We start from the raw sequence: 15633 nt of genomic DNA, 5'->3' as shown, positions 1-15633 counted from the left end.
ACACACACACACACACACACACACACACTGTCTCTCTGAAGTTCCTATCTCAGGTCCAGAGAAATCTGTGAAGCAGCATGTGGCTTGTCCCAGTTCCTCTACTCTACTCTACGTGTGTGTGTGTGTGTGTGTGTGTGTGTGTGTGTGTGTGTGTGTGTGTGTGTGTGTGTGTGTGTGTGTGTGTGTGTGTGTGTGTGTGTGTGTGTGTGTGTGTGTGTGTGATTGCGTATTGCGACAAGACTGACCCATTTGAATCTAGAATGCAGTCTTATACAGAGTTCCACAAGCAACATGACTCCTTAAGTCTCATCAATTGCTTTAGATGTGGTGAAGTGATGGACTGATGCAGACATTTTTGATTTTGCACACGAAAACTGAATATCTGACATACACACAGGCACACACACACATACACAGTCATAATTTTTTTTCTCAGCTTATATGGCATAGCATATGGTCCACTCTAAATGAAAAAGTTTAACAGCACCTTTGTCATTATAGCTTTGGGTGGGGGGGTGTAACTAAATACAGTCACATACTGATTTGAAAGCTGTTGGTCTCACCACTGGATTTATTGCGCGGCAGACGCACAAGACAATTTTGCCATACAAAATTTCAACACAGAACAGTGCACCGTGCACGTCTATTCTATTCATCTCTCAAGTCAAACGATGGTGTGAGACTGAGGGAGAGCATACATACTGGACTTGGGGTGGATGGATGCCAACAACTGAGAGAAGAAGGTGTTTGGTTAAGTCATCGAGCGACAGCCTGAAAGGTGCGCGCGTTCAGATGCTCCGCTGGCACGGGCTTTTTTCCCTGGCAAGAGAGAGATAACGGGAGATGCTGCTGGAGTTGCTTTTGTGCTGTTCCGCTCTCTCTGTCTCTCTGGCTTTAATCCTTCCTTGGGACAAGACATTTGCCTAAGGGAGATGTGAAGAGGCTTAAAGTATGGCATGCAACGATGGTTTCTGCCAAGAAGGAGATGGTGACTGCGATGTACCCCAGTTATATTTCGACTCTCTTCTACCTTTTCTGCCTGACTGCTTGGTGAGTTCCTAAAATACATGATCTGGGGGGCTGATTTTCTCCTGTTAGATTGGCGCGAGCTGCTCTGGTGCCGCTGTCCACGATCCTGAAGACTCTAGGTGCTGAAATCCAAAAGTGCTCTAACTGTGTCATATGGTTGTGACTCCTAATTTTGTCATCCATAGCCTGGGTATCGGGGAGGCTGCTGTCTTGCACGATAACAAACTATTTTGATTATTTGTGTCGTTTTTCAGTGTAAAGAGAATCTCTGGAGCGATAAAAAAGGATGAGAGAATATATCCCGAAAATTTCACACGCATTTTAGACCGACTACTGGATGGGTATGACAACAGACTGCGACCTGGATTTGGTGGTAGGTACCTATGTGAAGCAGTGACAGTTTTCGTCTGTTGAATGAGTTTCTATGTGGCTCAGAGATGGTCGAAAATTATTATCACTATTGTGCCAATGCTATTGAATAGTTTAGATAGGGTATGAGGTTGCGATCAAAATTGCATTGTATTTTTCAACCAGAGCTTTTCAATACTGTTTCAAGTGAAACATGTTGCTCTAATGAGTTATGAGCACTACCTCCCACAGATGTGCAATGACATTCCATGTTTCAAAAGCTGGTTGTCATGGATTGAATTAACACTTTCTTATATTCACTGCTTTGACTCTCATGTGCGACTGAAAACGGTATGCTACCTTCAAATGTTTAAGCGAGTTTAGTTATCGCTGTGGAAAAAGCCGCTTAATGCACAATTTAAGTAGAAGGAGTGCAGGTGTACTTTTCGTGTCTCTCAAATCCTCCACGTGCTCAAAGTATCAGACGCACGTTTAAAGACTATGCATTTAATGAGAAGTAACCTCTTTATCGTTCATTAGGCCTACAGCAATGACATCTGACATGCATGTCGTTGTGCTTGAAAATACCTTAGGCTACGCTCTTCAACTCAACCCTAAAAAATATTCCACCTCAGGGCGCGTAAACTTCCGAACTCACCCTTCAAGTGTGCATAGCATAGGTTAGATAGTGATCGGCTTGTCCCAGAGGTTTATGTTTTAAACCTATTTAGCTATTTTGCATTCCATTATATGCATGCTTAGAAACTGGTGCAGGTTGTTAGGTAGGCATAAGCTATAGGCAATTGCATACAGGGCATTGTCAGCTATTTGGGTTAGTCGTTTTGGCACACATCCACACAGCACTACCAACCCAACTTTTGGCCCATGTAAGGCTGTTACTGGGGTTTCATGTTTTACATATTATTCCAGGCCTACAGGTGAATACAGGTCAAATGAGGGTTGACGCTTAAAGGGTGGCCTAGCAAACCAGAACTACTAGTCTAAGGTCTATTGGGTCTGTAATGGGATATGCCTAGGATAGTCTAGGCATTGTGAAACTGATTGAATTGTTCTCTCAATAGGTCCAGTGACAGAGGTGAAAACAGACATTTATGTGACAAGTTTCGGGCCTGTCTCTGATGTTGAAATGGTATGTACCAAGTCAAGAATTTGAAACAGATGAGTACCCGGAAATAAGTTTGACTGACCATGCACTTAACGTTTCATATAAGAATGAAGTCTCAAACATAACTGTTTATTTCTGACATTTGCCAATTTCTGTCTTCTGCTTCCTCAGGAGTACACCATGGACGTCTTCTTCAGACAGACATGGATGGACAGGAGGCTGAGGTATGAGGGGCCTATCGAGATCCTCCGCCTCAACAACATGATGGTCTCCAATGTGTGGACTCCAGACACCTTCTTCAGGAATGGGAAGAAGTCTGTGGCCCACAACATGACTGCCCCCAACAGGCTATTCCGCATCATGAAGAACGGCACCATTCTTTACACCATGAGGTACTACATTTGCCAAAAATGCTTTACACCCTGATGCCTACATTACCCAGCATGCCAGTGTTACAATGCTAAGTGCTATTCAGCCTACCTACAGTCCCATCCTAAAAGTAGGGCTCCACTGTATAGATATGATACATGTTTGAGTTCTGGTTGGACGGGTCCTAACGCTCTCCAACTCCCATTGGTTTTAATATGTTTGAGTGTATGTGTCCCCAATAGGTTGACTATCAGCGCAGAGTGTCCCATGAAGCTGGTTGACTTCCCCATGGATGGACATGCATGCCCTCTCAAGTTTGGAAGCTGTAAGTATGATATGACACTGTACGTCTATTCTAATACTGTATCAGGAGTGACTTGATAAAGTGGTTCTTCGTCCTTGTTATGATGACATGCATACTTCGGAACACTGTGTATTTATTGACATACACACCAAAGCAAATCCACTTGTACTGTTTCTTAGTAGATCTTAAACCTGACACTGATTACACGCTTACATGCTTTCATAGTAAACTCATTTGTTCTTTGTCTTAACTAATTTAGTATGCAATGTTTAAAAAAAACATATTTATACTTCAATGCACTAAATCTGTCCCAGTTCATCACATACATGAAGTTTACTAATTGGGTTAGAAAAATGTACCATTCTATTGTAATACCATTACCATATGAATTGTCAAATTCTTCCAGCTTTGTCATATTTGAGGATTTCAGACACATTCCCAGAGTGAGAAGTAATTGCTTTTTCTGACTAAAATGCTAATAATACATTACATTCTTTTTGTACCAAAAACAGAACAAAGAAACCCAAAATCAGCACTATTATTCATAATGAGAGGTCAGCAAAACAGTGACTTATCTCCGATGAAAGGATCTCTCCAATGAGCCTTCTTTCTTGTCAGAAAACAGTAGTGATCTAAGATAACATCTGCTGAGGGGAAAACTAAAGAAAGGAATGAGGAATGAAGGATGGTTTTCCCATGCACTTCCCAATCCTCCCCCAATCTGTTATCAGCAATGGTGACATTGTAGAGGACAAAATAGATTCCTCTGTTATCATTCTGTCACATTGCTCTTGGTTTAAGATAGTACCTTCCCATCCTCCCATCCCATCCTCCCATCCCATCCTCCCATCCCATCCTCCAATCCCATCCTCCCATCCTGGCCCAGAGTCAGGGAAGTAGATGTTGGACCCGATGGTGTAAAGGTCAGAATCCCTCTCCTCGCCCCTGGTTAGCTCAGACCCATTCCGGTTCTCTCCAGAGCCGGTGTGTGTCGGAGCGCCGCGCAGCTTTCCGCTCCACTACATGCCCCAGCTGGCCCATTTTCCCGGCGCAGTTGGTGTCCTGCCGACTTCGAGTCCCCTGTGGGAAACGGCGAATGAGAACAACGTGAGGGGGCATGCGTAGCCGGAGACAGACCCTAACATAAACCCAAGCCTGTGTTCTCGTTTTTCTTTCAGCCCTGTCTTATAGGAACTCTCATGTCACATTTCAGCATTTTTGAAACATCTTTGCAACGTTGGATATGCAAAAACTTTGTACCAGAGAGCTCGTGAGACCGGGTAGTTTGTTTAAAAGCCAAGTCATTTGAGCACACAGTAGACACCCATGCCATCTAATACCATGCAATTGTACTACTCATTTTCAATCAAATTATGAGGAAAAGATATCTGAAAATCCAGAGAGTGTACCATTTGAGGTAATCTTCAACATTTGCATGTATTAAGTCAGTGAGTGAAGTGCAGATCAAGTGGGGAAACCATGTGTGACTGGACTGCACACCATCACATCAATATGTCTCTTTCAAATGCATTGTGATCCCCTGACTAAATGGGGGAGGTAGAAGCATTTCTCATGTTCACAGAGCTTAGAGTTATGAAGAGGATGTCACTGGCTTACAGTAGTCATTCTCTCATAAACTTAAATGTGACATTCTCTCTATCCTATAATAAAGCCTCTCCTCTCTCTCTGTCTCACTCTACAATTTAGAACTGGCCTCACCCCCCCCACTTGAGGGTTTAATCCAAATCTTTTCCTTCTCCACCCTCAGATGCATACCCTAAAACAGAGATGATCTATACCTGGACCAAAGGACCACAGTATTCAGTGGAGGTTCCCCAAGAATCATCCAGCCTAGTGCAGTACGATCTCATTGGCCACACTGTCAGCAGTGAAGAGGTCAAGTCAATCACAGGTATGATGGGCTGGTGAAAAGCTACCTACCGTTGGTTAGATATAGTAGATATCCCCAACTCTGATGATGGTGATGTCATTCTTTGTTAATAACCATTTACATTTCTTCATCAGTTCTTACTTCAGTTTGGAATGTTTTCTCTACAGTGGCTTTGTCCAAATAACTGTTTGACACCATTCACCTCAGAGAACAGAGAAGACACAATAAAAACTCCATGCTACCAGAAGTCCATTATTTCCTGTCCTCTTGCTCATTGTCTCATGCCAGTCATGAACTAATCAACTGTGATATCTATGGCTATCCGCCAGGTGAATACGTGGTGATGACAGTGCACTTCCACTTGAAGCGGAAAATGGGCTACTTCATGATTCAGACGTATATCCCCTGCATCATGACAGTAATCCTCTCCCAAGTATCCTTCTGGATAAATAAGGAATCAGTCCCGGCTCGAACAGTCTTCGGTAAGTATTACTCACAAATCCCGCCATTCTGTAGAATACGTCTATAGAGGGCAGAGAAGATGCAAATGTGAAGAGGGAAGTGCCTCTTCTGTGCATCTCTCAGTCTCCATTTTTGTAACTGTGTAGCCAGAGCATTCAACGTTCTGTCTTTAGCCTCTCACACAACCATTAAGGTCTACGATTAATTAAATGTGTGTTATACTTCTATTTTGTTTCCCATCTAAGTGGCAGTTGCATTTGCCAATACGCCCATTTGTTTAGAAACAGAAGTGTTAGGTTCTCACTGTGGGTGGAGTCAGAAATGAAAGAGTACACATCCTCTGTCTGTTTGCTTGGTCTCCTGTCAATTCCACAGCACTCTTCCCTTCGTTGCATAATCAGGCTTTTACAAGTACTCTGTGTAAATCGGCATTTCTGTATTGCATAATTGAGTATCCATTTCTTGTATTATAGTCTTCAGTCTTATTCTTTTTCATGCCCATTTAGTTTGCTGAACTGAAATGAACTTTAGCACTTAATTAACCTCTCTTGGCATTTTTTTTGCGAGTTGTAGACATGGATGGAATTTTAGCTAGCTCGTGGCTAGTACTTTTTAGACGGGACTAATAGAAAATGAGCCAAACTAGCCCACCGGCTAGTAACATTTTTATCTTTTGAAATATCCCATAGCACAGATTTTGGACACGGGCTAGTAAAAAGTGCTGCCCACCATCCTGACTGGCCAGTGCCCAAAATCCTTAAATTCCATGCCTGGTTGTAGAGGATTAGCTGTGTAGGATAGGGTCCTTTTCGGACAGAAGAAATCTAGTGCATGTGGCTGAGTAATGTAAGGTCAGTGGTTTCTGAAGCGTACTGTTGCCCTCCTGCTAGCTTCTTCTATTCCTTTACTATTGATTGCTGGGGTGTTGGTTATGTGGGTGATTGCTGGGGTGTTGGTTATGTGGGTGATTGCTGGGGTGTTGGTTATATGGGTGATTGCTGGGGTGTTGGTTATGTGGGTGATTGCAGGGGTGTTGGTTATATGGGTGATTGCAGGGGTGTTGGTTATGTGGGTGATTGCAGGGGTGTTGGTTATGTGGGTGATTGCAGGGGTGTTGGTTATGTGGGTGATTGCAGGGGTGTTGGTTATGTGGGTGATTGCTGGGGTGTTGGTTATATGGGTGATTGCAGGGGTGTTGGTTATATGGGTGATTGCAGGGGTGTTGGTTATATGGGTGATTGCAGGGGTGTTGGTTATATGGGTGATTGCAGGGGTGTTGGTTATGTGGGTGATTGCTGGGGTGTTGGTTATGTGGGTGATTACAGGGGTGTTGGTTGTGTGGGTGATTGCTGGGGTGTTGGTTATGTGGGTGATTGCAGGGGTGTTGGTTATGTGGGTGATTGCAGGGGTGTTTGTTTAATGGGTGTCTATGAGGATGTGTGACTTTCATGAGCACCACTGTAAAATAATTGGAGGATATTTTGTTTGGGAAAAGTACTGTTTTGGCTGATCCAGTGGGGTTGGTAGTTGAAAATACAGTAGGTTTAATGTCATGAGTAGGTAATTGCTTTTTGCTCTTGCATGTGTTGATGGAAATATACATTTCTTTATGAGCACCCACTTTTGGCACTTTGTTACATGCTACTCCACATGATGTTGGTTACTGCATCTGTTGCATCTATGGGCCTATTCGTTTAGCCCGCTGACTTTCTTTCAGGGACACACATATCGCTGAGTCAATGGGTTCTACTCATATCTCAGCAGCTGTAGAGGCCAGTGTGTGTTATTCCACAGCCACATTGATTTACACAACGCCCCAATGCGTCCCCTCAGTCCCCTCCCGTCTCAGTGGCAAGCTAATGAAACTGTCCAATGTGTGACAGGAGGGTGTCGTGGGAACATAAATATTGTTGCATTGGCCAATCCCCCGGGCTGTGGGGCTGTTACAGTACTCTCTCGTCTCTCGCGTGTGTGTATGTGGGGGAGTAGCACGCACGCACAGGCTGACTGGCTTTTTCTTCCCTTCTCTCCTCTTTCCACAAGATAAATGTTCCATTTTCTGACTCTGTGACTCCAAACCTGGCACATATAATGGTTGTAGGACTATGTTTGGGAGGGAAAAAGACATTGGCTTGAGGGATGATTAGGAAAGCTCCCCCTGGAGGCTCAAGATGTTATTGTCTGGTGATGTTGGAAATTGACATTGACGTCATATAAAACTAGCTTGGTCTCAGATATGTTCGTCCAATCAATGTCTGGCATGACAATCAGCACAATCAGATCTGGGACCAGGCTAATGAAACTGGCTCCGCCTCTTGAACATGCACTGGTCATGTCAACCATTCGGTCCCAATCCAAGCAACCTTAATTAAAGCAATGAGACCCATTCTGTCCTAATCCAAGCAACCTTAATTAAAGCAATGAGACCCATTCTGTCCTACTCCAAGCAACCTTAATTAAAGCAATGAGACCCATTCTGTTCTAATCCAAGCAACCTTAATTAAAGCAATGAGAACCATTCTGTCCTAATCCAAGCAACTTTAAAGCAATGAGACCCATTCTGTCCTAATCCAAGCAATTTTAAAGCAATGAGACTCATTCTGTCCTAATTCAAGCAATTTTAAAGCAATACGTTCCCATTCTGTCCTAATCCAAGCAATTTTAAAGCAATGAGACCTAATCTGTCCTAATCCAAGCAACTCAAAACCAATGAGACCCTTTCTGTCCTAATCCAAGCAACTCCAAACCAATGAGACCCATTCTGTCCTAATCCAAGCAACTCCACTCCAAATCAATGAGACCCAATCCAAGCAACTCCAAAGCAATGCGTTCTAATCTTAACAATGTGTCACAAGATGAGGAATGTGTCACAATGTGTCACAAGATGAGGAATGTATTCCAATAGAAACAGGCATTACTCAAAAATTGGATTGTAATAGCTCATCTGATTAAATCAGTCACACCTTGTTAATCTGTACCAAGAACGATTGTGCCTCTGATCTCGCCAATTAACGAAATGAAAGACACGAATATTAACTAATATCCTAATATTAAAGCTAATATCTACCTCTGGATATCTCGTCCTCGGAATCATACATTACAGAATCGTCCGGTGGTCAGCTGAGTTTAGACACATAATTATGCTGCGAGTCACGTCAGAGCAGGTGGCCTGGCGGTACATATTGTGTCATATCTCTAACATACAGATGATTTTCTCTAAATCACATTATAGCTATTTGCTAATAATCCCAAGGACAAGCGACCTACAGGTTTACTATAACTCCCCAGTTATTGTAATGGTATGATCCTTGGCGCAGGTCAGATTGGTTATTGTTTAAAAAGGAATTAGAGAGGAGGGAAAGTAGGTATGCTACGTGGTCGCTAGGGCAACCTCATTAAGAGGGAACACATTAGAAGCAAAGGTCAATAGGTCATCGACTAGAGGTTTACAGGTCATTCTAGTGTCACAAACATTACCTTTTCCTGTTTTTCATATCAAGCATTAAGGCTGTCATGCATTGCTTTGTGTGCTGAATTTTCTAAATCATTTTCATTGATTTTCTAAGAAGTTGTAGACCTGAACTAGCACACCTAATTCAATTAGTTAAGTGCTTGACGATTAGTTGATCAGTTGAATCAGGTGTGCTAGCCCTGGAACATATCAAATACATTGAACAGCTGGGGAGTCCCTGAGGAAAGCGTTGAGTAATTCTGATTTAGAGGATGGTTAGGCCTACTGTTTTAGTTTTATTATTTTAGTGTGTTGACATAACTTGTATTATTTTGACTACAGCCAAGGTTAAACTTTTTCCTCATTTTCAGGCATCACCACAGTCCTGACCATGACCACGTTGAGCATCAGCGCACGCCACTCCCTCCCCAAGGTCTCCTACGCCACAGCCATGGACTGGTTTATTGCCGTGTGTTTTGCCTTTGTCTTCTCCGCCCTCATCGAGTTCGCTGCCGTCAACTACTTTACCAACGCAGAGATGGAGAGACTGAAAAGGAAGCCGGCAAAATGCCCACCAGCGCCCCAAACAACCCCAGTGAAAGTGAAGGATATGGAGGAAGTTCTGCAGGTGAGACTTATTCTCATTCCCTTTACCAATCAGAGACTGAAGTGTGCACTTGTGCACTCCACTTGCTAATTTGTTTGCTAATCTCTTCAATGGAGATTCAATTCAAGTCTAAAATATCAGAGATATTGAAATGCCATGTTTTTCAAATTTTCCGACTTGCTTTAAAGACTATTTTGTGACAGGGATGAAAATTAAAGAAGCTTTTAGAATGACTGGCATTTCATTAATCACATGGTGATCACCCATTCAAAGAAATGCATTTGCCTGCATTGGAAATGTCAGACAATACTGTAACTGAAAGTTACTTTATCATTGATAGTTTGAAGTATCTCTCCTCCCTCTTTCTCTGTACCTCTCTCTTTCTTTGTACCCCTCTTTCTCTCTATCACTCTCTCCCTCTATCACTCTTTCCCCCTCTCCATGATAGCATGAGCTAGAAACATGATGACGATTCGCTTCCTGAAGGCCAAATAAGAATAGTAAATGGTGAATACACATTAAGTTTGGCCTGTTTAGAGTACAGCTGTCTGCTTAGATCAATGCACGCCATTTGTAATCCAGCGCAGAGGCTTAGCAATATTATCCCTAAAAATTCTAAATATGCTCTGAATGTCCTACATGTGCTTGCTTTCTCGTGATTTAAAAAAACTCTCCAGCATTTTAAGATAAACGTGTTTTGAAGACATGCGTTATAGAATGTGTAACGTGTTAAATAGTTATAATAATAATTTACCTATAGTTGCAATGTGATGCAAACATTGTTCAGCATTTTACAATCTGTTCTCTTGAAAGCATGTGTGTGCCTGAAGCGCGTGTAATGGGGTTTGACCAAACATATTTTTATTGAATTCATTACTCCATACATGTGTGATCTACCGGAAACACAGGCCTACTGGAGTAAGAACACAATCCTTCATTTGAGGGCATTACATTTTGCAGTGCTACATTTCTTGCGTTACAGTTCAACTGTTGATTGATGGCTGAAACCCACCAGAAAACAGCCATATATGGCCCGAAGACTACTTAAAGTTTCGCTGTGGATCTCAAATCCTCGTGTGGAATAATCTCGCCTGAATGCAGTTTAGTGACAACGGCACATCAATGGATTAGCAGGTTGCCACAGCAACGCAGCCGGGGCACGTGTGTGTGTATATAGGTTTGAGATGCCTCTTTTCCTAGAGAGCCGTGGCCCCAGCCCCAGTGTTGATTTCAGTGGGGAAATCTGCTCGGCATTAGGACCTGTGGTGTATATTGCTGTGGCGCAGATTTTTCTAAGCCTTTTACCTTCCAGCCATAGTGTTGTCAAACTTAGCCTAGAATCCACAGTTCTCCGCCTCACATCTCTCAGACAGGAGGCCAGCTGTTTAGCAACATTCCATTGGGGAGTCAGTGGGGGAATTATCACCGGTGAGGCTGTGGTTAGAGTGCAGCAGCTCCCTCTACTGGGGTTGAAATGCTATGATCGCTCTCAGGAGACGAGCTCTTTTGATGTTTTACTGTACTGCCACACCGCCCCTTGGGACCGTGCTTGTGACACAAGTTTGTGTGAAATTACCAAAATCCTACCCAAATAACATCTTTGAGCTGGGTTATTCTACCATACAGACTAAAGTAAGCCAGTCATGTTCAGGCCCATAGGCCATGTTTAGAATGGGAGGTTCCTGGCTGTTTTTAACCTGATAGTCATCCAGCACTGAGAGGTCTATATAGTTCATATTTATCAGCACAATGCAATTGTCATATTTTACCTTACCACAAAGAATTAAGTGAAAGTCTAATTTCAGTCAAATGTCTCCTCTTCAAGGTGTGCGCTTGTTGTTGCACAGTTCATTCACATCACTGCAATATGGGTTTCTTGCTTATTTTTTCCTCCTCCACAGCATAACCCTGACACCAACGGTAACGCAGACACCAACGGTAACCTTCGAAAACGGATGAACTACATGTCCCAGCAAGACATCCAGAAAGCTGAGTCCAACAGCGCAGCAGCTACAGGGGTAACCAGGAGACAACCCCAGTCTGGCCAATCGTCTTCATCCACGGGGTCGACTGGGGACGCCATCATCCTACCACACTCCAGCCCCGGCCCTGCCAGCCAACCGAACACCTCCTTCACCACCCTGTCCGTCAAGAACACGCCCCCGGCTCCACCCACCACCCCAACAATACCAGCCAATCAGAGCCAGCCCACTGCTGACTCCTCCCTCCAGGACCTCCTAGGACCTAGACTGGAGCACATTCAACTGATGGGTAAAAATGAGCCCAAGCAGTCGCCATGCTCCCAGCCGACCACCACCGGTATGGGCGGGACCAGTAAAATTGATAAGTACGCTCGCATCCTGTTCCCAGTGTCCTTCGGAGCCTTCAACATGGTCTACTGGGTGGTTTACTTGTCCAAAGACACCATGGAGGCCAAATTTCGAGGCCAAATCTAGTTTCTAGCTCCTCTAGTGGTGATCTTGGGAATCGTTTTCTACACAATGTATAGTGACGGAATAACAACAATGGGTTCTCTTGAATCCTATCAGAGCTCTGGAGAAACGGAAGATGAAATGACAAGGAAACAAAACATGCTGGACAAGAGCCTTAAATAATTACACCTAGGAATACTAATCTCAGAACATCTGTTTCATTTTCTAGAGGGCTTCTGAGAATGAGCATGGTAACACAACCATTCCAAATAAGTCTGAATCAAACAAATATCACAACTAGGCCATACCCTGAGTGGCCATATTCCAATATGCAATACGGTAACGGTTTGATGGATTGGTTAGTTTTGATCTTAGCAAGTACCCTCACTGAAGCAAAATACAGTAATAACTGATCTTAGCGAAAACGGCTAATTGATCACTCTAGTCTTAGCAGGCGTTGCTACAATGACAAAGGATTAGGAGTCACAATAACGCTGAGGGTGAGCCAGACACACTACAAGTCACAAGGTGTCAAGAAGAAAAGATGCATTGACAAGCAGATTTTGGGTGTATTTTCTCCCTTACTGATAAACACCAGTAGATATCTGGGTATGTTGTCATTTGTTCTGGTATCAGAAGTAGATCCATTTTCTCCACTCAAATCTATTTTGCACTCCCAAGCCTGTACAGCGAACCTCGACCAAGCTTTGTTAACAAGCGTAGAATGAGGTTACCATACATGCTGGCCTACTTTGCGCAGTACCCTACAAACAACATTTCCAGGGGATAAGGTTCCTGTAAGCCCTATTAGTTCAATATTCTGAGTACATTCCCTCCAACAACATTCTAGGAAGTCTTTGGTTGAATGTTCAACTATGAAATTATGTGTTTTTCTTATACATAGTCTGTTTCTGGAACAGTGTATTAATGTATTCATTAAACATGAAATAAGAATATTGATAACTCCCAAAGGAATATATTGTAGGAATCTGGTGAAAACCTTTGTTTTGGGAACATTTCCTCTGAGTTCAGGGATGTTAATTTCTTTGCATATGTGGGGGGCCTGATTGAGGGTTTTCATGGGCCTTTTATGTACAGTACCTGTTATTGTCCATCATGAGGTCAGAGGAAGGGTCATTCCCCATATCAGAATTTGTTACATTGGACGCATAGTAATTGCGTTCTACACCATCAGAGACCACAAGTTATGTTGGTTAGGGACCTGAGAGATGGGGAGGAAAGTGTATAGTGACTATGCAATTCTCTCTGGGCGTTAGGTATCATTTCATAGTGCATTAGCCTTGAGTGCTGAGGGTCTTTAGGGTCCTATACCAACTTTGGACAGCTTTCCACTGATAAGGTACAAAGTTCCACATTTCTCAGTCCTAAACGTGCTATGTCCATTGCATCTATGCAACCTCTCTTATAGTAAAAGTATACTGCTGTCTATCCCTGAGGACAACTCGTATCTCGTTATCAGCTGAGGTGATGTCATCTACAGAGGCATGGTTAGTGTCTATCCTGATGCCTGGTTTCCTGCTAATGGCTATTATCACCCAGACAGGTCTTACATAGTTGGCCCCTCAGTCACTGTTGACATAATAGTGCACTCATTTCCTGCAGGTGGGGCTCAAAACAGAGGCTGATAGACAGATCAAGATGTCTGCCTCAGCCTCATGTCTCCTCGATGCACTCATGTGTGAAATTGATTCTGCACTCCCAACTACACTCACACACACTCTTTAAGGAACTTGTTCGCAACAGGTGAGATTGTGTTTTTTGATGCATTTCTGTGTGTTCTATTTCCCAGCTGTCCCCATTATTTTCTCCGTCTCAATAACACACCTTGCCTAGTGATTGATTGTGGGTGTCACGGGTAGTTCGCCTTGCTTGTTGAAATAATTTCAGGCTAGACGGCGGCCGGCTAATGAAAGTTGGGTCTTACCTAAAGAGCTCCTGGTTGCTGTTTGGGAGCAACAGAACAGAGGAGGAGTGTAGCGGGTCTAGTGTATATATGCAGAGAGCTCTTGCAGAGGATGTGGTTGACTGGTTACGTCTGATACGAAAGCATCCCCCTGGGTGTTCAGCCACGCTACAGCAGAGGGGGAGGGAGGTCATTATGCATGCCCAATAAAGGAACACATCGACATCACTGTTTTATTCGTACAGGCCCTCAGTATGTTGTTTGATCTATGTCTTGAATATCTAAATGAGACTGCTTAGAAGAAGACCTGTGGATATGTGTCAACTCACCGCAAACCCAGGCCTAATCTGTCCACTGCTTAAGCCCGATGGTTGAAGTTGAATAAATGTGGCCCCTAAAGAAGTTCTCAGAGACATGGTCCTGAAGGTCAGTAGATCAATTTATGGGACATAAGTTAGTTATAAAAGCAATGTACTTTCAATTCAATAATATGTGAGATTACTTTTCAGTGTAATTGTGTCTTACACAAAAGACTTGTGGGGTTTGTGTTCTTAAGCGGCAAGCATCATTTCAGCTTGGAAATCACATTAGGCTTTCCTCCACCAATTTGAATATGTCTGTCATACTGGACTCAGATACTGAGCTTTGTCTTTGTTTTCTGTTTTAGGGATGATTTCACAGACCTAGATAAGCCTATTCCTATCTACTGCCACTGGAAGAGAGTCAGATTTGGTAATTGATTTAGCAATGTAAGTCTTTGTCTCTGAGAGTAACTGGGGATAGATTTGTTTTCATTGTGCAAGCAGTTATGTGAGCAAATATCCATAAACGCTCCTTGGACTGCCTCCAGAACCAAGCCCAGGCGAGTAATAAAACTGCAAGAAGGATTGGGATGGCATACACGTAGGTGGAATAAAAAAGGCAGTTACTTCTTTCCAAGAGGTTAACCCTTACACAAAATGGTGAACTCCTCCTGACTGTACATACTCACAACAATAACCGAATGTCTTTGTACAAAATACTGACGTTGTGTGTTTTTGTAGTCAAGAGAATATTTACCATTGCGATTGGCTATGCAAGACTAACACGTTGAAATTGTGACAGTGCAGGTACCCATTCTAGGTCTTCTGAGAGGAAGTGACATCACTCTCAGCCAAATAAACAGAGTGCATAATGTGACATTGATGGGTCTGGTTTCTTGATCACCTCTTTCTATATTGTTAAAGTAATTAATATGTTATATGAAATGTGGTGCATAAAAACTAATCTGTGAATCTCTTGGTATAAATGTTTAATGGCATCCATGTTAGTATCACTTCAGTCATGGTCCTCAAACCTCACCCCTTGCTCAGGTAAAAACATCATCCATCCAGTTCAGTTCTCTGTTTTTGGACTTCCTAACCCTTATGGCTAAAATGTTAGTAACTGCAGTGACAGCCCTGGCCTTAATTTAATAATATATTGCCTGTAAATAACATGAACAGTTTGTTGGTGCTCGACTCGAGAGGTAATTTCACAAAGCAATTAAAGCATAATTAAGAAAAATGACTTCATAGATGGTTGGCTGAGGGCTTGTCATTGACAAGTGCCAGGCAATAAGCTGAGGGGCTATGACTCATGCTTGTTATGTCCTGCTGCTGCTATCCCAATTTTACACAGACACATCTCACTGGTTAGCATGTCACAGCAG

General features: G+C 43.0%; 1 protein-coding gene across 1 annotated transcript; it reads left to right on the top strand.

The window, feature by feature from the left end:
- The first annotated feature begins 418 nt into the window (after positions 1–418).
- gabra4 (gamma-aminobutyric acid type A receptor subunit alpha4) lies at positions 419–15128 on the top strand. Its single transcript, XM_014199352.2, has 9 exons — positions 419–1050; positions 1284–1402; positions 2460–2527; positions 2675–2895; positions 3115–3197; positions 4945–5088; positions 5397–5549; positions 9352–9608; positions 11489–15128. The coding sequence occupies exons 1-9, from the start codon at positions 965–967 to the stop codon at positions 12041–12043; spliced, it is 1686 nt and encodes a 561-aa protein (XP_014054827.1). The 5' UTR covers positions 419–964; the 3' UTR covers positions 12044–15128.
- The last annotated feature ends 505 nt before the right edge of the window (positions 15129–15633 follow it).

The sequence above is a fragment of the Salmo salar genome, chromosome ssa05 (genome assembly GCF_905237065.1).
Source record: "Salmo salar chromosome ssa05, Ssal_v3.1, whole genome shotgun sequence".
Classification (NCBI taxonomy): domain Eukaryota; kingdom Metazoa; phylum Chordata; class Actinopteri; order Salmoniformes; family Salmonidae; genus Salmo; species Salmo salar.
This window is presented reverse-complemented; position numbering and strand designations above follow the sequence as displayed.

Excerpts from the sequence above, each read along its gene's own strand:
- gabra4 (XM_014199352.2), top strand. The coding sequence starts at position 965 with ATGGTTTCTGCCAAGAAGGAGATGGTGACTGCGATGTACCCCAGTTAT. Across the intron at positions 1,403-2,459 it reads ACTGCGACCTGGATTTGGTG|GTCCAGTGACAGAGGTGAAA; the intron begins GTAGGTACCTAT and ends TTCTCTCAATAG. Across the intron at positions 2,896-3,114 it reads ACCATTCTTTACACCATGAG|GTTGACTATCAGCGCAGAGT; the intron begins GTACTACATTTG and ends TGTCCCCAATAG.